The sequence below is a fragment of the Ascaphus truei genome, chromosome 15 (assembly GCF_040206685.1).
Source record: "Ascaphus truei isolate aAscTru1 chromosome 15, aAscTru1.hap1, whole genome shotgun sequence".
NCBI classification, from domain to species: Eukaryota; Metazoa; Chordata; class Amphibia; order Anura; family Ascaphidae; genus Ascaphus; species Ascaphus truei.
In genome coordinates, this window is record NC_134497.1 from 39,454,579 (window position 1) to 39,477,203 (window position 22,625).

At 44.6% G+C, this 22,625-nt stretch overlaps 1 protein-coding gene across 1 annotated transcript; it reads right to left on the reverse strand.

The window, feature by feature from the left end:
* Window positions 1-1,040: 1,040 nt before the first annotated feature.
* On the reverse strand, window positions 1,041-16,657 carry LOC142466837 (uncharacterized). The gene is given in 3 exon segments (XM_075572337.1): window positions 1,041-1,416; window positions 1,418-3,647; window positions 16,281-16,657. Coding segments are annotated over 2 exon segments (2,274 nt in total). The 5' UTR covers window positions 3,562-3,647; window positions 16,281-16,657; the 3' UTR covers window positions 1,041-1,286.
* Window positions 16,658-22,625: the final 5,968 nt, after the last annotated feature.

Here is a 22,625-nt window from a genome sequence, read left to right on the forward strand (position 1 = left end):
TTTTTTTCATTGAATATTAAATATAATGATTTGGCCATTACTGAACTTAACTCCTTGAGAACTCTTGGATGTATACCATCGGGGCAAGGTGCCTTATTTACTTAAATTTTTTCAGGCCGCCTATGAACTTCTTCCTCAGTTAACCAATTGTTCATTAATATGAAGGTTGTGGCTTCCTCCTGCAGCACTACTATTGAAATTGATTCTTCCCTGGTAAACACAGAGGCAAAGAATTTGTTTAATACCTCTGCTTTTTCCTTATCTCCAATAATCTGCCTGCCCATCTCACACTGAAAGGGTCCTATATTTTATTTTCTCGTTTTTTTGTTATTAAGGTACTTAAAGAAATTCTTAGGGTTGATCTTACTTTCTATTGCAATCCTTTTTTCATTATTCATTTTTGCTAATTTGATTGTCCTTTTGTAATATTCCTTATAATTCGGATATGCTGCCTCTGTCCCTTCTGACTTTAAGAATCTAAACGCCTGCATCTTTTCTATTTTCTCCCCTACCTGTTTATGTAGCCACATTGGTTTTGACGTATTTTTTTTTATACTTATTACCCAAGGGTATACACCGATAAGTATGCTTTTCTAACAATGTTTTAAAGACTGACCATTTATCTTCTACATGTTTCCCTGCAAAAACATCATCCCAATGGTTCCTTTTGCTCTAATGCTAATCTCATTGCCCCAGTCTATGCCTGGATAATTAAAATCACCCATTATGCAAACATGACCCAGTTTTGATGCCTTCTCCATTTGCAACAGTATTTAAGCTTCCTCAATCTCGCAGAAATTTGGTGGTTTATAGCATATCCCTACAAACATTTTCTTTGTACTTTTATTTCCACTGAATTTCTATCCACAAGATTTCTGCATTTTCATAATTCCATAATTTTAGATCCAGTTTAACATATAAACATACATTAGAAGCGGCTGGTGGCGGAGGGTCTGTCTGCGGGCTAACGGCGGCGGCCAATCGGTCGCAACAAAACTATTCCGATTCACAGCTGAGTGAGTCTACTGACCGCTTCAGCATAATGAGGAAAGCACATTTTATTAGAACCAACAACATGGAAAATAAAACATTAAGAACATTTTATTTAAATAAAACTACAATAAGAATTATACAAATAACCTGCATTTAAAAAAAGTTAGAAGATTTTTATCCTTTTAAAATGCTTGTTTTATGCACCATAAACTAAAGTCACTTTTCATTGTGATTTAGCGCAACACAGATAGACGTGTGCACTTATATGCGAGCGTCTTAGTCGCTGGTTATCCCTAAGCATGCCTGGCTTTAGAGATAGATCTCTCCCCTGTGTGTGTCCTCTCGTGTGTGTTCAGGTGGGATAACCGACTATATCCCTTCCCACATACATACGGTCTCTCCCCTGTGTGTGTCCTCTTGTGTGTTCAGGCTGGATGACAAATTAAATCCCTTCCCACATTCCCCGCATACATACGGTCTCTCCCCTGTGTGTGTCCTCTTGTGTGTGTTCAGGCTGGATGACACATTAAATCCCTTCCCACATTCCCCACAAATATACCGTCTCTCCCCTGTGTGTGTCCTCTTGTGTGTGTTCAGGCTGGATGACAAATTAAATCCCTTCCCACATTCCCCACATACATGCGGTCTCTCCCCTGTGTGTGTCCTCTGGTGCCTGTTCAGATGGGATAAGTTACTAAATCTGTTCCCACATTCACCACATCCATACGGTCTCTCCCCTGTGTGTGTCCTCTCATGTATGTTCAGGCAGGATAAATGACTAAATCCCTTCCCACATTCCCCACATACATGCGGTCTCTCCCCTGTGTGTGTCCTCTCGTGTGTGTTCAGGTTGGATAACTGACTAAATCCCTTCCCACATTCCCCACATACATACGGTCTCTCCCCTGTGTGTGTCCTCTTGTGTGTGTTCAGGCTGGATAAGTCACTAAATCCCTTCCCACATTCCCCACATACATGTGGTCTCTCCCCTGTGTGTGTCCTCTTGTGTGTGTTTAGGCTGGATAACCGACTAAATCCCTTCCCACATTCCCCACATACATGCGGTCTCTCCCCTGTGTGTGTCCTCTGGTGCCTGTTCAGATGGAATAAGTTACTAAATGTATTCCCACATTCCCCACATACATACGGTCTCTCCCCTGTGTGTGTCCTCTCATGTATGTTCAGGCTGGATAAATGACTAAATCCCTTCCCACATTCCCCACATACATGCGGTCTCACCCCTGTGTGTGTCCTCTCGTGTGTGTTCAGGTGGGATAACTGACTAAATCCCTTCCCACATTCCCCACATACATACGGTCTCTCCCCTGTGTGTGTCCTCTTGTGTGTGTTCAGGCTGGATAAGTCACTAAATCCCTTCCCACATTCCCCACATACATGTGGTCTCTCCCCTGTGTGTGTCCTCTTGTGTGTGTTTAGGCTTGATAACCGACTAAATCCCTTCCCACATTCCCCACATACATGCGGTCTCTCCCCTGTGTGTGTCCTCTGGTGCCTGTTCAGATGGAATAAGTTACTAAATCTCTTCCCACATTCCCCACATACATACGGTCTCTCCCCTGTGTGTGTCCTCTCATGTATGTTCAGGCTGGATAAATGACTAAATCCCTTCCCACATTCCCCACATACATGCGGTCTCTCCCCTGTGTGTGTCCTCTCGTGTGTGTTCAGGTGGGATAACTGACTAAATTCCTTCCCACATTCCCCACATACATGCGGTCTCTCCCCTGTGTGTGTCCTCTTGTGTGTGTTCAGGTGGGATAACTGACTAAATCCCTTCCCACATTCCCCACATACATGTGGTCTCTCCCCTGTGTGTGTCCTCACGTGTGTGTTCAGGTGGGATAAGTCACTAAATCCCTTCCCACATTCCCCACATACATGTGGTCTCTCCCCTGTGTGTGTCCTCTTGTGTGTGTTGAGGCTGGATGGCACATTAAATCCCTTCCCACATTCCCCGCATACATACGGTCTCTCCCCTGTGTGTGTCCTCTTGTGTGTGTTCAGGCTGGATAAGTCACTAAATCCCTTCCCACATTCCCCACATACATGCGGTCTCTCCCCTGTGTGTGTCCTCACGTGTGTGTGCAGGTGGGATAACTGACTAAATCCCTTCTCACATTCCCCACATACATGCGATCTCTCCCCTGTGTGTGTTCTCTCGTGTGTGTTCAGGTGGGATAACTGACTAAATCCCTTCCCACATTCCCCACATACATGCGGTCTCTCCCCTGTGTGTGACCTCTTGTGTCTGTTCAGGTGGGATAACCAACTAAATCCCTTCCCACATTCCCCACATACATGCGGTCTCTCCCCGGTCTGTGTCCCCTTCTGTAGGTTCTGGTCTGATAACCAAGTCAGACTCTTCCCACTTTCTCCAAGATCTTTTCCTGTGGCAGCTGCTAATATATATCTTTTGGGATGAGAAGCAGTAACATTGTTTATTAATTGCTTTGACGGGTTGAAAGATGCATTTTCTGTCATATTTATTGGAATGTTGCAAGATTGTTCTGTCCTCATCTTTTCCATATACTCAGCTGGGTGTTTCATCTTCAGATGTGTGAGGAGGTAATCCTGACTGCTAAAAGCAACCTTGCAGTGTTGGCATGGGTGGATTATTGGTGCTTGTTTTTGTACTAGACAAGACAAAAAAGTCACTGTTACACAAACTGTCTTACAAAATGTCATGCAGGAGAGGTAAGTTGGGATATCACAAAAACTTCAGAATGAAAGTAAACTGTAGACGTACATTGTAAAAATGTAGGGTTTAGCACAACATGTGCAGCATTAGGGCCGGAGAGTATATGTAGTGGATCATACATTTAAAGTTGATCATAATATTTAACGATTTAAAAGGAAATGTCACTAGCTCCAAAACACCAATTAAAGTGGCAGAAATCTTTTGAAATCCTTTAATAGATAGTAAGTTGATAGTTTCAGTTGTGAAGGTATAATTAAAAACTGTTTGTACAATTAATAGAATATGTGTCTCATTAAAAGCTCACATATCAGTCACCAGGTGTTCCCGTTGCCGCACCATGTACCAGGTCTCTAATAGTTATAGGATGACCCAACTTTCTGCTAAATCTCCAGTGTTAAATCAGGAACCAAAATGCAGGGCCGTCTTAACAGCAATATAGGCCCCATGGCAAAGCAGTGCACTGTGTCCTGCAAAATTTCTCTCGTGAATGCAGACATGCCAACTCTTTTTTCTCCTTCTACCGAGTTAGCGGGAGATTTGAATGTTGAGGCGGGTGATCGGAAAATTAGTGTTAAATTCTGGTTTGTGCATAGGTTGCCAGGTGGCTTGTCCAAAAATACTGGACACAAAAGTGGACCCCCACACCCCCCGAATACATATAAAAAATACCCCCAGGCCCCCCGAATACATATAAAAAATACCCCCACGCCCCCGAATACATATAAAAATACCCCCACGCCCCCGAATACATATAAAAAATATCCCCACGTCCCCGAATACATATACAAATTACCCCCATGCCCCCGAATACATATAAAAAATACCCCCATGCCCCCGAATACATATAAAAAATATACCCCCACGCCCCCCGAATACATATAAAAAAATACCCCCACCTCCCTAATACATTTTTAAAATACCCCCACCTCCCCAATACATTTAAAAAATACCCCCACCTCCCCAAAACATTTTAAAAATACCCCCACCTCCCTAATACATTTTAAAAATACCCCCGTCTCCCCAATACATATAAAATATACTCCCACCTCTCCCCCCCATCATCACCACAGCTCATCCTGGCCCACCATCCCCCTGGCTTCCCCATCACCTCACCCTGGCTCCCCCATTCCCCTGGCTCCCCCATCATCTCACCTCACCCTGGCTCCCCCATCATCTCACCTCACCCTGGCACCCCCATCATCTAACCTCACCCTGGCTCCCCATCAATCCCCAAATTGTGTCCTACCTTATTGTCAGGAAGGACACAGACTTCTCTGGGCCGCCGGGGTGTGGGCTCCGCCCCCGCTGTCCTCTGATTGGCTCTCCTCCCCTCCAATCAGGGAAAGGCTGCACAGACACTCACACAGTGCTCCTGCCCGGCCACCATCCGCCCCCGCCCCCAGTCTCAGCACTTCCAGCTGTGCCTGCCCTCGCGCCGCCCTCGCGCTGGCAGCCCTAGCATGGGGTACCAATGCTTGTGGGGCCCCCGGGCATCTGACCAGCATGCCCATAGGTTAAGACGGCCCTGACCAAATGCCCAATTATTGTATTTGACATAAAAGTTATTCAGACTTAATGAAGCTATAGCATTTTTTTTTTTTTTTTATAACTTTCATCTTTATTTGGTTTTACAATGCATACAATACATCACCACCCATAAGCGTATATTGATGGGTAACCAAATGCGTCACTACGAACTTAACGGGTATACAAGATGACAGACATACTAGATGGACGACATCGACGGACAGGATGCGACAACACCAGACTTACCCGACTGGGACGAGACACATGTGGGGTACCTGTGCGAACAGGCAGGGGAAGGGGGGACACAGAAAATTTCTTCCATGGAGGGGGCGGGGCTTCTCCTTGGTCTGCAACCTAACTTGCTCCTTCCGGCTGGCAGCTGCGCCCTACTCTGCCCGTTACTATGTCAGCTGTAGGTCTGCTTTGCCGAAGGAGAACGCATCTAATATTATTAATGCAATATAGTGTCGGCGGCTATCACCGGGATGTCTACTTGGGCTAACCAGGGGGCCCATACTTTTAGAAATTTTGAGCCAGAGTCGTTGACCCAACTAGTCAACTGCTCCATCTGGCAGACATGCCAAATTCTGTTCCTGATTTTAGGTAAGGCTGGTAAATCCGGCTGTTTCCACAATGCTGCGATCTCGCACCTTGTGGCGGTTGCGAAATGCGCAACCAATTTGTGTGTCGCCCTGGACACACCCTGGACCCGTCTGCCCACTAGGAACAGCCACGGGTCCAGGGGGACCTCCAACTCGAATATCCGCTATAACCAATCTCTAATGGTTTCCCAAATCGGGACCACTTTCGGGCAGGACCACAGCATGTGTTTTAGATCAGCGACTTCCCCACACTGTTTTGGGCAGAGCGGGGAATATCCCCTGACAAATTTAGCGAGTTTTAGTGGGGTATGGTACCACCGCATAAGGACTTTATATGCGTTCTCCTTCAGCGTGGCACATATTGAGCTTTTAGCTACCGCTTGCAATATGTGGTCCCAGTCCTCGTCCTCTAGAATCTCCCCTAAGTCCGTCTCCAATTGTCGCATATATTTAAGTTGGGGGGTCTCTGCTGTCTCAGGACAGATCAATTCCTTGTACATCCTAGACGTAAGTCCCCGGGTGTCCGTTTCTCTAGAACACAGCTGTTCAAAATTGGTGCGCGCTGGTCGAATTGGAATTTTGTTATAAAATGCCCGGACCTGGAGGAATCTAAAAAATTCAGTATCTGGCAAATTTTTCTCCTCTCTAATCGTTTCAAACGTCTTGATAAATTTCCTTCCTTCCAGGTCTTTCAATCTTTTGTACCCTGCCTGCATCCATTTTAGAAATCTGTTACCTAACAGCCCTGGAGCAAAATCCAGATTCCCCACCAGGGGGGTCATCAACGAATGTTTGGTGGTCAGATTAGCTTTAAACTTAGTAGATTCCCAGACCGCCAGCGAGTTTGCAATTGCGCAGAGCGGGAATTTTATTGATTTCTTACATTTTTTGGGAGCCAGATTAGGTCGCGTAACTGTACTGGGGCACAGCATTCTTTTTCCAGAGTTACCCATTGTCTTTTGGCTGGGTTTGAGTGCCATTGGACAATTTGGCACAGTTGTGCTGCCTTATAATAAGCCATCAAGCAAGGTACCGATAACCCCCCTTTGATCACTGGCCTTGTCAATATGCCTTTTGCAATTCGTGGGCTTTTTTTGTTCCAAATAAATCGAATAATATGCGCTTGCAGTGCGAGGATCTCAGCCTGAACAAGCGGTATTGGGAGGGCTTGAAACAGATATAACATCCTAGGGAGTAGGTTCATTTTTACGCTATTGATCCTGCCAAACCAAGAGATGCCATAACCCGCCCATACCCTGAGATCCTCCCTCAGCTTCCGCATTAACTTGGGGAAATTAGCTCAATCAGTTTTTCGACCGGTTTGGCTAGATTAATGTTGAGGGCTTCCGACTTGGATTGATTGATTTTGAAACCCGAGACCATGTTGAATACTCTCAGGATCTCAAAGACGTTGGGCAGAGAGGTGAGAGGTTTTGATAACGTCAAAATCACGTCATCCGCATAAAGTGCCACCTTATGCGATTGCTCCCCTAACTCTATCCCTGCTATATCTGGGCTCAATCTGATATGTGCCGCAAGGGGTTCTATACAAAGGGCGAACAACAGAGGCGACAATGGGCACCCCTGTCTCGTCCCGCTACGGATGTGAAATACCTCCGAGGGGAATCCCTGGTGTCGCACTCTTGCTGTGGGGCCGTTATAGAGGGCTAAAATTGCCTCCAGTAAGCGCCCCCCGAAGCCAAACGCCCCCCGAAGCCAAACGCCCCAAGCGCCTCTCTGAGGTAAGGCTAGTCGAACCTGTCGAAGGCCTTTTCTGCGTCCAGACTTAACACCATAGACGGGATATTTTTTCTTTTGGCCAAATCGATTAAATCAATAATCCGTCTGGTATTGTCTGCCGCTTGCCTACCCCCTATAAAACCGACTTGATCCGGGTGTATCAGCCCAGGAAGGACAATGCCCACCCTATAAGCTATAAGTTTAGGGAATATTTTGATATCCGAATTGATCAGGGATATAGGCCGGTAGCTCTTATAGTCGGCCGGGTCCTTTCCGGGCTTGTGGATCAGTGAGATGGATGCCTGGAGCATCTGTGCTGGAAAAGGCGCCCCTGCCAGTATCCCATTAAATAGTTTCAGCAAGTGTGGAGCCAGTATTTTCCTAAATTTCTTGTAATATAAATTTGAAAAGCCGTCTGGTCCCGGTGCCTTGGCTGGTTTTAAGGATTTCATTACCTCTGTTAGTTCCTCTAAAGTGAAATCCCCCTGCAGTGCCTCTCTTTCCTCCCTGCCCAGCGTCGGTAGCTGTGCCTCTGCTAGGAATTTCTCCAATGTGTCTGCGGTCTTTTGTGTGTGGCTGACCTTATCTCCGTCATAGAGTGTCGCGTAGTAATTTTTAAATACCTCTACAATCTGTTTAGGATCGGAGGTAAGGTGTCCCCCCTGAGATTTGATGTATGCTATACGAAAGTTTGGAAGCTTGTTTCGGAGCTTATTGGCTAATAGGGTATCTGGCTTGTTGGCTTTTTCGTAGAATCTGCGCTTGGACCATGCTAACTCCTTTTCGGCCTGGGAGGACAGCACTAAATGAAGTTCAATTTTCGTATCTAATAGCTCCTTCCAAATGTCTTGACTTTTGTTTATTTTATGTAGTGCAGTGAGGTGTGCCAATTTCTTCCGGAGCTCTATTATCTTTTTTCCTTTCTCCCGTTTACGTCTAGCGGCTATATTCATTAATATTCCCCTAAGGGTAGCCTTATCGGCCTCCCATAGCGAGGATTGTGAGGGAACACTCCCCTCATTTTCTTGAAAGTATTCTTTAATCCGTTGCCCTATTTCCGCCTCTGTTGCCGGGGCTTTTAATAGGAGCTCATTGAGCTTCCAATTTGCTCCAGGTCTGTCTAGTGTATCTAGTGAGCACCTCAGCTCTATAGGTGCGTGGTCTGACCACAAGATATCGTGGATCTCAGTATGGCCGACCACCAGGACCACTCTGTTGGATACTAGGAGGTAATCTATCCTACTGTAGCTGTTATGGGGGTGAGAAAAGAAAGTATATTCGCGAGCGCCTGGGTGTTGATCCCTCCAAATGTCGACTAGCTTGCAGTTCTGTATGCCTTCGTGTATTGTTAGTACGTCCAGTTTGTGGGTAGAGTTAATTCTTTTACATCTGTCCAAGTCGGGGTCTAACGCGCGATTGAGATCTCCTGCTAAGAAAATATTGCCTCTCGCTACTTTATGCAGCTTGTTAAAAAAGTGCTTAAAGAATCCTGAATTTTGTTCACAAGGGGCATAGATTGAGGCTAATGTTAGGCTGTGGCCTTGGATTTCTCCTATTACAATAATGAATCTACCGTCCTTGTCTATGTGAGTTTTACTTATGGAGAGCGCCAATCTATTGTGTACCACTATAGCAATCCCTCTTTTTTTCACGTTAGCGGAGGCCAGATGGAAAGATCTATAGTTTTTGTCTAAGTATTTGGGGTGATTGGTATTTGAAAAGTGAGTTTCCTGCAAGAAGATGATATCTGTTTTCTTCCTGTTGTAGTCCCTAAATGCTATTCTGCGCTTAACTGGACTGTTAAAACCTTTAACATTGTGTGACAACATGACTAGCTCTCTACTCATCTTTGCTGATATTGGTGCTTGCTTCGAGACCAGGTATGGGTCTGAGTTGTATGTTGGCTGCAGCTGTAACCGCTACTTCTGTCGTCGACCTTCTGCTTCTCCTCCATCTCCGATACGTCCGGGTGCTGGGAGGAGGATGGGAAGACACAAGAGGGGGGGGGGGGAGGGAAACATTGACACAAACATACACACAACATATACACAATGGTCTCAGGGCCCAGGCATAAGTACCCTGGTCCTGAGTCCAGCGCCCTTGGGTGCTCAGTGGAAGCGGCCAAATTCTTCCTCGTCTTTCGCCTTGCTCCCTCTCCCACCTTAATTCCCACCCAAGGGACTTCGCCGGTAACTTGGAATGAGTTCCCCACGTGTCCCGGTGAACGGCCCACGCGGATTCTGGTGCAGGCCCTAACCCCTGCTGTCCGGCCCCGCTCCTTTACTTGCGATAAACTACCTCTCTCCTATGCTGAATTCCCTTCCCCTCCATTGCCTTCTGATCTCCTGCCAGCCTTCACACCCCTTCTCTGTGACTGTTAATCCCCTGACGTATTTCTCTGTGTGGAGCATCCGGTCCTTGCTTGGTGCCTGGCCATACGTGCCTCTCTAATTCCTGTGTCTGGTGACCTCTGTGATCGGGACAACTGCACGTAGTGCTGACCTGTATCTGGATATTTGACTACACCGGAATCGAATATAGATTGGTTACCCGTGACCTTTTTATCTCCTTCCCGTTCGCGCTCCATCCCATCTATCTTCCTGTTTGAGTATTGCCTTCTCGCCTCTTTCTTTCTCTTATTTAATCTCTTCTCCATCCCTTATCCCTCTTCAACACTTCTATAAACCCTTCCCTTAAACTAACCTACTCTTACCTTTCAATATATCACGTCCCCCTCCCTTCTCGTCGACCTACCTACTCCTCTCTACTTCTCCTCCTTACTCATCCCCTCTCTGATCCCTCCTCCAACCCATCTAACTACTGCTTCTCCCATTCTCACCACTTACCCTAAGCCACCAACTTAATCTACTTACCCCATCCTGTCTCGCCCTATTACACTTCCCCCTCCTTGTTTCTCATCTAACTTTCCCCCCCCTCCTCTGTTTTGCCCACCTTATCTGCGCTACCCGTGCCCCTCTTATCTTCCTCCCTAACTGTTCGATCTCTCTCTCCGCCGCCCCCCTTAGTTCCATAATAAGTCACGTCCACAAAAGTTTCGTTTTATTCTCTCCGGTGCAGTCCGTGCCGATCCCTGTGTAATGCTCCGGCGCCATCACTCTTCGGCCTCCTGACCTGTGTGGAGAAGTCCCTTCTGTCTGGGGTCTCACCAGCTCCCGGCGGTCCCTTCCTCCCGATGGACGCTCCCTTGCTTGCCGGCACTGTTGCTTCCGGCTCTTCATTATGACGTCGTTGCCGGCGTTTTCTCTGACCCTCGCCACCTCCAAGATGGCCGCTCTGGGTCCCGCCCCTTCCGGTGACGTATTTCCACTGGACACCATTTTGGAATTGGCAACTCACCGAGGCGGACGCATCATCTCCATCGCTTCCCGCTCGACCCGATCTTCCCGCCTTCCTGGTTCTGCGTTCCACGCTGCCTGTGCTGTCTCCGCCATCTTGGGTGCCGTGCCACCTCCACGAGGTAAGTCCAATTGATTTTTAACAGGATCCCAATGCCCCGGGTATGGTGTTCGAGGACCATAACCAGCTTCAGTGGTAACTAACAGGGGGGGTTTAGGCTTTCTGCAGGTGTCTCTCCGGTTAGACCTCAACATAGTCCAATTGTTCATCAAAGGGGTAACTTATAAATGTGTGAACCGTAAACATTTCAAACTTGTTAACGGTGTTCTAGAGTGCTCTCCAACTTTAGGTCCGTTGTTATGGGCCCCTTCACCCCTGGTCAGCTCCTCTAGGGGCCTGGCTCCCTACTGTTGTCCACGAGGGTCCTGGAGCTGCGTCCTCCTCTCCCGTGCCCGGGACATTATCCTTTAGCCCAAGTTTTTTAACTTCTTCTTCTTCTTCTGGGGACTTCATTGAGATTGGGCGTCCATTCCGGATCACCATCAGGCCAAAAGGAAACAGCCAGCTATACCGGATCGCTTTGTCCCTTAAGGCCTTTGTAATGGGCCATAGGCTCCTTCGGCAGACCAGGGTGTACGGGGCTAGGTCTTGGAAGACCAGTATCTTTACCCCCTCAAACTCCATGCTGGTGGTATTTCGTGCCTTTTGCAGCACCTCCTCTCTTGTTTTATAATAATGAAGCCGCACAATAATGTCCCGCGGTTGTTCATTTGCTTGTGGCCTGGACCTCAGTGCTCGGTGGCACCGATCCATTACGCGCCACATACTCTTCCCAATCCCCACTGCTCTCCGGTATCCCCCTGAGGCGGACATTGTTGCGGCGGTCGCGGTTTTCCGCGTCTTCTTGTCTCTCACGAAGTTCGTTGATCTGTAGCTGTAAATCCGCCGTTTTTTTTGCGTTCTTCTGCCCCGTTTTCGCGTTGGCGTCCACCTTTCCCTCCAGCTCATTTGTGCGTTCTCCTAGGCTCCCCACTTCTCTGCCTAGTGCCTTGATTTCCGCCTGTAAAAACGTCTTTAAATCAGTATATAGACGCTCGAAATCACAACGCCTCACCGGCAACAGTCCCGGATCCTCCCCTGGTTCTATCTCGTTGTCTGCCTCTGACTCTGAACCCGGGCGGGAGGTGGGCACCATTGCCGCGGCCGTTCTGCTGGATCTTCCCCCGCCAAAATATTCTGGTAAACCCTTTTTCCCGGGGGGTTTTGGAGGTCTTTTTCGACATCCCTGCGGTTTGATCTTGTGTGTGTTATATTTTTTCTGCTTTTATCTTTTATTTTACGGTTTTTGTAGTTGTTAATGTATAGAGCGAGGCACGGAGCTATAAGGCTATGCTGCCATACGCCTTGCCATCGTGCATGCGCCTCCAGCTATAGCATTTTTAATACAATTGTTTAAAAGTTTTTTTTTTTAAGGGAACAAGGAGTCCGTACTTGTGTTACTGATTCTTCCCCATACAAACATTGCATTTTAAACAACAAAAAATAATAAAAAAAAAAATATATTTATATATATATATATATATATATATATATTACAGTCACTGTCTATCTGCTAGAATGTGATGCTACAAAAGGTGCTTTCCCGCCTACAGGGAGTTAACCTCCCCTGGAGCAGCTAGCAGCAGGAACCGGTGACTTGTTGACCAGTGGACTACTATGGGGTTAATATGTACTGTAATGTATTTTAATAACTATTTTATCATCTATTCCATGTTGGTTTAGCTTATCTTGCCTATATATATATATAATGACAAAAGCAAAAGAAGAGAGAATAACCTTGCTCGCAACCCGAGACTGGGGGTGAGAGAAACACTGTGTGCTGCCAGGGAATGGATAATGACTATCTATGGGGTGATGGACTGTGTACAAGAGACACGGTCCACTCAAAGTAATCCCTCTAAAAGGCGTTAAAAGCATCAGATTCTATACAAAACAGGCATAATACCTCATTTTCAAGTAAAAAATGCCATACATCACGTTTCAATATTTATTGGAACGGGATGAACGGCATAAATAACGCAAATATTTTATCACCTACTCCAGCCCTGTCTTTCCTATGTATTTAATGGCCAATGTACTGCCCATTATATACATAGCGTGTGATGGACTGTGTACAAGAGACACGGTCCACTTAAAAGAATCCCTCTAAAAGGCACATTCCATATATCATTCCACGTGATCAATATGAAATTCGAAAGAGCAGTTAAAAGAAACTTTATTAGTGTATATATAGATCACCTAATTGTGGTGATAATCATAAAAGGCAGCGCAAGACATGTTGCTTCTAAAATGTAGAGCCAAAGTCAACTCTAGATGTGTCTAGTGATAGTATAGTGGATATTGACCACTAGCTCTGCTATTACAGAGATGGGTATTTACTCTCTGGTTGAGGGTGTAGATAGTAGCCTACCTGCTGGGTATGTGTTACCAGACTGGTGTTAAATATATGAGAACGGGTGAATCACAGATTAACCCATCAGGCGCTCAGAAAAAATACAAGTCCTGCGTTCATTGAGTAATATAATAAAATAAAAATGCTCAAATGTCAAACCCCAAATGAGTAAGTATAACCATATGTAATGTCTCTTCCAGCAACTGGCTTGCTTCAAGCACCAAATAGTTGAGATAAAGAGACTACTTTAAATCCTGGGTTAATGGGGTAAATGACACAGTACCTTTGGTAGAATCTTGCTTTAGATGATACAGCTGCCCCTGTTGAGCCGACTTGTCTGAGTGCTTGGTAGATAGAGAATAATTGTGGCGCCTCTCCGCCACGGATGACGTGCCGTGTCTTCACCGCCAACACTTCACCCGCTGCTCGCGGTGAGTAGTCATATGACCGGCGGCCGTGACGAGGCCTCTGGATGCACTGCAGGAGCGGCTGTCTTCACGCTTGGTAGATAAGTGTGGCGCCTCACCGCCACGGATGACCTGTAGAGTCTTCACCGCCAACCCTCACCCGCTTGTGCGCGGTCACATGACCGGCGGTCGCGGCGAGATTTCCGAATGAAAGGTAGGAGCAGCTGGACCACCACTGTACCGGCAAACGCTGCGTGCTAGATGCAATCAATCGAACTAGGATAATCCTCCCGAAGGGGGTATTAGCGCTGCACAGCCGAAATAAAGGACTTGCTGGAGGCTGATAATGTGACTATGAAAAAACTTTATTGCACAAGGTGCAAGCAGATCCTCTGACGCATTTCAGCCTATCAGGCCTTTGTCAAAAAGTGATCCGCTTGCCTAAAAACCACATATATATAGGGTATGTAAATAGCCACACCTGCTCACGCTGCTCAACACAGCCACAGGTGTATACAATCACACCTCCATATTGTGAATAATTAAGAAAAGACAAAACATGTTAAAAGAAATGACTATAATGCCCTAATATCAAGTATATATGATATTATATATTATATTATATATATAAACAGCCCCTATTGCCTGAAAAGATATACATATCATCCAAACTAGATGATGTAAATATACTTTGGTCATGGTTAAAAACAAAGACATATTAGAAAAAGATATATACATATATGTGAATGCACACAATGTTTCTAAATATAATGTTAAACTCATAATGTTATATTATAATATATCCGACTATATGGATAGAGGTATTCTACGAGACAATGCGACTTGTAAATCACAATAATGAATGATAAATGTTAGTTAATGAACCAACTGAATGTGTTTAATTTTGTGAATATGCAATAAAACATATTATAATCTTAAGATGTTGTAATGAATGAAATGTGCAAAAAGAGAGAGAGAGAGAGAGAGAGGGGGGGGGAAGGGTGGAGGTTTTTTGGGGGGAGGGGAGGGAAGGAATGGGAGGGGGAGGGGGAGGGGGGGGGAAGGGGAGGGGGAAGGGGGGAAATGTACCAAATGTAGGTATAGTGATGTGTATGCACAAGGTTACAGGCGCTTTTATTTCCAGCAGAGGAGTTTGATACATTCAACACCTTGTGCATACACATCACTATACCTACATTTGGTACATAGCCTGTTATCCGTGATAAGAAATGTAATAATGCCTCACGGCAGCAATAAGAATCAATCAACCAGACAGCACTACTAATCAGTAGGCACTTAACACACATCTGTGTGTGGCGGTCGGTACACCCGCCTACACGCGGCTAAGATTTACTTCGTGCTGTGCGAGATTTAGAGGTAACAGGGAAACTACCTCTAAATCACCAATCACGTCTATTTTCCTACCTGCACCAGATCGGGGAAGAGCACAACACCATCACCGCATGGTTATATACTCTAAGCAAGTAGAGGAATATAGCTCAACAACATCATAGGGTTACACAGCAAGGGAGATCTGTACCCAGTACTCCATGCCATATAGTGATGTGTTCAGGATCTCAACTTGATTTGATGGAATACAAACACACTCTACAGTATAACCCACTTACCTAGACATGCTCCATATATCCTATATGGTATATTTAACACCAGTCTGGTAACACATACCCATACCCAGCAGGTAGGCAACTATCTACACCCTCAACCAGAGAGTAGATACCCATCTCTGTAATAGCAGAGCTAGTGGTCAATATCCACTATACAACACTAGACACATCTAGACTTGACTTTGGCTCTACATTTACGAAGTAACATGTCTTGCGCTGCCTTTTATGATTATCACCACAATTAGGTGATCTATATATAGACTAATAAAGTTTCTTTTAACTGCTCTTTTGAATTTTATATTGATCACATGGAATGATATATATATAATTCATTCCCCACCAGAGTGAGCCTTTTAGAGGGATTCTTTTGAGTGGACCGCGTCTATTGTACACAGTCCATCACCCGCTATGTATATAACGGGCAGTACATTGGCCTACATTGGCCATTATATACACAGGAAAGACATTGCTGGAGTAGGTGATAAAAAATGTGCGTTATTTGTGCCGTTCATCTCGTTCCAATAAATATTGAAACTTGATGTATGGCATTTTTTACTTGAAAATGAGGTATTATGCCTGTTTTGTATAGAATCTGATGCTTTTAACGGGTGCGATAAAAAGTGCTTTATTTTTGGCGCTGCAACGCTGATTCATTGCACGATAATAATAAGGCACTTTATGAGAGGTAATACAGCATTTTTGGTTACCGCAGCTTGATGTACCCGGAGTCAGGTTTAGTTATATTAAGTTCTAGTTGACCCGTAATGGTGTATGCAGATCTATCAATATTTGCAATTTAATTTCAGTAATAAGACAATAGAGATGTAAAAACCACACAACACACATATTCCTGATTACCTAGTCCTGGCGCGTTACTTTTCCACAATGTACCCCACTTGATACCAAGCTCTTTCCCATATTCATCTCCATACCAGACCAGGAGCTCTGTGTGTGGGGGGAGGTCTGTGCAGGTTCTGTAGTAGATTTCCCTGTGGTACTGCAACGCCACAAGGTTCTGTTCTTCCTCGTTTCTCGCACAAATTACAAACCTAAAATTGGGACAGTTAGTGAGGTCTCAAAGTAATGTCTATTTTATAAAGGAAGAGCTGAAAGAAGATACAAGTTGTTAATAGTTACATAGTTGATGAGGTTTAAAAAAGACATACGTCCATCAAGTTCAACCTATGCTAAATTTAGACAACAGATACTTTATCCCAGTGGTGCGCAAAGTGGGGGCGCGAGGTTACCAGTGGGGGGTGCGGGGTTTACAGAGGCCCTGCGCGCTTCCCGAAGGCACTTAAATTAAGTGCCGGGGGAGCTGCAGGGCCTCTGTAAACCTACTTACCTTGATTCAGCCAGCATCTGCAGACGCGTTGCCAACGCAACTGGGTCATGTGACGTCATGTTGCTATGGCAACGTGACATCATGACGTCCAGACGCCGGGAATCAAGGTAAGGAGGAGGACGGAGGGGGGTGCGCGGAGAGGACATCCGGCAGGGAGGCGCAGGGAAAAAAGTTTGAGCCCCCCTGCTTTATCCTATATCTATACTTACTTATTGATCCAGAGGAAGGCAAACAAAAAACCCCAGTGACATACCATCCAATGATATCTTATAAGGGAAAAAATAAATTCCTTCCTGACTCCAAGAATTGGCAATCGTATTACTCCCTGGATCAACATCCTTCCCATGTTTCACAGTCTCCATGGGTAATGAATTCCACATTTTAACTGCCCTTACTGTAGAGAACCCTTTCCTTTGTTTCTGGTGAAATCAACCTCAACGGATGACCTAGAGTCCTCTGTACTGTCCTTGGGATGAATAGTTCTTTTGAAAGCTCCTTGTGTTGTCCCCGAATAAATTTGTATATAGTTATAATATCCCCTCTTAGATGCCTCTTTTATAATGTAAATAGATCTAATTTAGATAGCCTCTCTTCATAAGTTAGATGTCCATCCCCTTTATTAATTTGGTGGCTCTTCTCTGCACTCTCTCTAGTTCCATAATATATTTTCTAAGGAGTGGTGCCCAACACTGTACTCCATATTCAAGGTGTGGTCTTACTAATGCTTTATAAAGGGGCATCATTATGTTTACTTCCCTTCCACCCATTACCCGTCTAATGCAATATAAGATGTTGTTTGCTTTTCCAGCTACTGCATGACTTTGGACACTATTGCTAAGCCTGTTGTCTAAAAGCACTCCTAAATCCTTTTCCATCAAGAATTCCCCATATTTATCCCCATTTAATTTGCAAGTCGCCTGTTTATTCTTGCTTCCCAAATGCATAACCTTACATTTATCTGTATTAAACATAATCTGCCATTTACCTGTCCAAGTTTCCAGTCTCTCCATGTCCTTCTGGAGAGAAATTACATCCTGCTCTGATTCTACTACCTTACACAATTTAGTATCAGCAAAGATGGAGACTTTGCTCTTGATGCCAACCTCAATGTAATTACTAAACAAGTTAAAAAGCAGGGGTCCCAGTACCAATCCCTGAGGTACTCCACTTCAATCCAGGTGCATATATTTTTACTGAGTCCAATTTGCTTTATTTTGTACACCAACCTCGTGTGGAACCATATCAAAAGCCTTTGCAAAATCTAAGTAGACCACATCAACTGCATTACCCTGGTCTAAATTCCTACTTACCTCCTCAATGAAACAAATAAGGTTAGTTTGGCATGATCTAGCCTTCATAAATCCATGATGACTATTACTACTAATTTTGTTTTCCATTAGGTATTCCTGGATATTATTCCGTATTAAATCTTTAAGTAGCTTCCCCACTATTGAAGTCAGGCTTACAGGTCTGTAACTCCACGGGTGCGATCTAGCTCCCTTTTAAATAAAAGGCACCACATCTGCTTTATGCCAATCTGGTGGTACTGAGCCTTGGGAAATGGAGTCCTTGAATATTTTCCTAATTTTTAACACATTTTTTACAGTAAGGTTTTAAGTATCTACTTATACATTTCTAAGTCGAATTCCATTTTAAAGCCTAATTTTTACCTTCATGGGTTTATCCTATCTTCATCTGAGTTTTAATTTCATTATGTATAATAATTAACTTATTGGTGACATGTATAGCTTTTAAATATAAGCTTTTTAATATAGGTTAATCTATTCAATTATGGTCGGTGTTTCTATATTTATGACACTTTATATCTCATAATTGTTGGATACATTTCTGAGTATTCACTGAATATAATGTTTCCTCTAAAAGATATATACTTATGTATCAACTATGTTTTACTGTTGGTAATCTTACAAATGATTCTGCGAGACAACATTCATGTTATGATGGTATATTTGTGCATTAATTTATATTTATCTTATTACAATTCACCAGTGAGAGCCCACCCTTTGAGGTGTAATTTATTTCAATGTATCTAATGTATATACCAGTATGGGCATCTTATACCTTCAGACCCACTACTACCTATTTATTTATTTGTTTATTTACTCTCAATGTCAATTGTTTTATCTAAGTTAATCAATCACCTATTTGAACACATTAAGTGCATTGTAATAACTTAATTAGTTAAACCACTGATAGCAAACCACTCCCTTTGCCCAGGATACCCAATGACACACCTGCTTCAAATAAATATTTAATATATTCATTTATTCAAGCACTGGTTAGCCAATCAGCAGGGTGTGTATAAGTACCTGGGAGGGGAGTGGTGCAGACCCATCCCTGATGAACTCACATCAAGTGAGGAAACTAGTAGGAGCAGCAAAGAGCCAGTACAGATTTCTGTAATCAAATCCTGACCTGCACCTGTACTCATACTGAGCAGAGGGGCTCAGAGGTGGACAAGTCTGACGAGGGCGGATCATTTCCTGGCCAATCACGCGATACCAGGAAATAACCCAGAGGCAAGCAGCTCACCCAGACACTGGAGGGAAAAGGCACCGACAGAAACGGCATCCGTGGAGAGGCTCAGCAGCAACTGCCTAGCAGCAGAGGTTTTGCAGAACCCAAACGGACACTTGCCCAGCATTGTTGGAGCCATTCAGTAGCCTGGTTGACTCCCTTGGGAAAACTACTGCTCTCATCTGTTCCTGCCGCCAGCGGTCACAGAAGGAGAGAGTCTCTCAGACTCACCGGTCCGCCAATTATAGTTTTCATTTTCTTACACCCATTAGTCAATCAATTTTAGTTGCTCTCATATTTTTTGTCTACCCTCTATCCCACCATTGTCATATGTTATTTTGACTCTACTGGGAGGTTTTAATATGCATCACTGTGTTGTGTGTATTTTAATATTCAAAGTTACTTATAAAGTATTTTTTCATCTATTTCTTGCGCCGTCACTTTCTTTTTTTCCTTGAATATTAAATGTAATGATTTGGCCATTACTGAACTTAACTCCTTGAGAACTCTTGGATGTATGCCATCGGGGCAAGGTGCCATATTTACTTTAATTTTTTCAAGCCGCCTATGAACTTCTTCCTCAATTAACCAATTGTTCATTAATATGGAGGTTGTGGCTTCCTCCTGCAGCACTACTATTGAAATTGATTCTTTCCTGGTAAACACAGAGGCAAAGAATGTGTTTAATACCTCTGCTTTTTCCTTATCTCCAATAATCTGCCTGCTCATCTCACACTGAAAGGGTCCTATATTTTATTTTCTCGTTTTTTTGTTATTAAGGTACTTAAAGAAATTCTTAGGGTTGATCTTACTTTCTATTGCAATCCTTTTTTCATTATTCATTTTTGCTCATTTGATTGTCCTTTTGTAATATTCCTTATAATTCGGATATGCTGCCTCTGTCCCTTCTGACTTTAAGAATCTAAACGCCTGCATCTTTTCTATTTTCTCCCCTACCTGTTTATGTAGCCACATTGGTTTTGACTTATTTTTTTTATACTTATTACCCAAGGGTATACACCGATAAGTATGCTTTTCTAACAATGTTTTAAAGACTGCCCATTTATCTTCTACATGTTTCCCTGCAAAAACATCATCCCAATGTTTCCTTTTGCTGTAATGCTAATCTCATTGCCCCAGTCTATGCCTGGATAATTAAAATCACCCATTATGCAAACATGACCCAGTTTTGATGCCTTCTCCATTTGCAACAGTATTAAGCTTCCTCAATCTCGCAGATATTTGGTGGTTTATAGCATATCCCTACAAACATTTTCTTTGTACTTTTATTTCCACTGAATTTCTATCCACAAGGTCTCTGCATTTTCATAATTCCATAATTTTAGATCCAGTTTAACATATAAACATACTCCACCTGCTATTTTATTTGCTCGATCCTTCCGAAAAAGGGAACAACCCCCCAAATTAACTGCCCAGTCATGAGTTTCATCCCACCATGTTTCAGTAATGCCTATGATATCATACTGCTCCCTTGAAGCTATTAATTTAAGCTCCCCCATTTTATCTGACAGAATATGGGGGGTCCTTGCTCAGCCAATAAGTAATGTACAGGCATACCCCGCATTAACGTACGCAATGGGACCGGAGCATGTATGTAAAGCGAAAATGTACTTAAAGTGAAGCACTACCTTTTCCCACTTATCGATGCATGTACTGTACTGCAATCGATATATACGTGCATAACTGATGTAAATAACGCATGTGTAACAGGCTCTATAGTCTCCGTGCTTGCGCACAGCTTCGGTACAGGTAGGAAGCCGGTATTGCTGTTTAGGACCTAATGACAGGCGCATGCGTGAGCTGCCGTTTGCCTATTGGGCGATATGTACTTACTCGCGAGTGTACTTAAAGTGAGTGTACTTAAAGCGGGGTATGCCTGTATATAGTACTTTCTAGAGAGGTGCTATCAGGGCTAAAGCATACGTATAACACGGAAGAAGAAAAGAACCCTAAAGGATGCACACTACCCTAATAATCAATATAATAAAGTTTTATGAAATCTGAACTTAACACAAAAAATATTAAACACCAAATTAGAGCCCATAATTGTCGCCAGTGTTGCTAAATGTCCCAATTAGGTGCTATGAAGCAAAGAAAGTGAATCCACAAGGTAATGTGTATCCAGGTGATCCCTGTATAGTGCCACATGTAGTGTGGATATACACACACACACATTTCAGCGCCGATAGTAGCGCAAGAAGATTATTTTGCCAGTCTTCCCCGGCTGTCTGTCGGCTTCCCGCTCCCTGCCGTGCACGCGCGAAGCCCTTGTATAGAAGGGCTGACTAACCTCAGCCAATTATAAGGGCCCCGCACGCGGCCACTATATAACAGCCCTTAGGACTGGGACCCGCTGCGCCCGGTGGCGCGGGCGGCCGCGTGAGCATTCCCCACCAGCAGGGGAATCCTTCTGAGCCGGTCCTAGTCCCCCCTCGCTGCACGGCTCACTACGCGCTGTGACGCGTCAGCCGCGAGGGGATGCAAGAAAATTGTGATCCCGAGCGGTGACGCGTCACGTGGTGCGCTGATGAGCCAATCAGCGGCGGGAGCAGGAGCTGTCAGACAGCTTCCTACACAAGGTAGGGTGTGGTGTGTGTGTCTGTCTGTCTCAGTGTCAGCGAGTGTGAGGAAGGCATTTGTGGGGGAAGTGGGAGGGAGCTGCTTACCTTCCAGCAGCCCGCAGCAGCTCCCTCCTGTCCTGCAGCCCGGGAGACTGAGCCCGAGCCCGCGGAGGGAGGGGGGGTGGTAGTAGAGGGTCCCTCCGCTCAAACCACGCCCCCCCCCCTCCGGCTCCCTACAGAACCCCGTATCGCGTTCTGTGTATGTCAGCGCGCCGCATGTCTGCAGTGCGGGCGCGCTGACTGAGGGAGCGGGGCCTTAGCAAGCATGCATATGTTTTTTCCAGCCTGTGCCATTATCTTATCTGCTCCTTCCTTTCTGCACCAATTTGGTTTAGTTTTTAGAAATGTTCGTGTATTATCTGTATTTACTATGGGTGTCTCGCTGTTTGTCAAACTTGCACTTGCCCTCATTCTACCTCCATAACCCCTTGCTATTTCCTCATCTATTATATTTAGTTCGTTATCCGTTTTATTCCCCTCCATCCTCGTTTAAAATATCCTCCAGCCATTTTAACATTCGCTCCCCTAGCACAGAAGATCCCTCTTCATTGAGGTGCAATCCGTCCCTAGCAATTGCAAAACCAGCACAACCAACCTCACACTGATGAGACCTACAAGGTCGAGACAGGTGTCTGTGAGTGGTTTTACTGGCCTTGCATCTAATCTCATGCGGTGCTT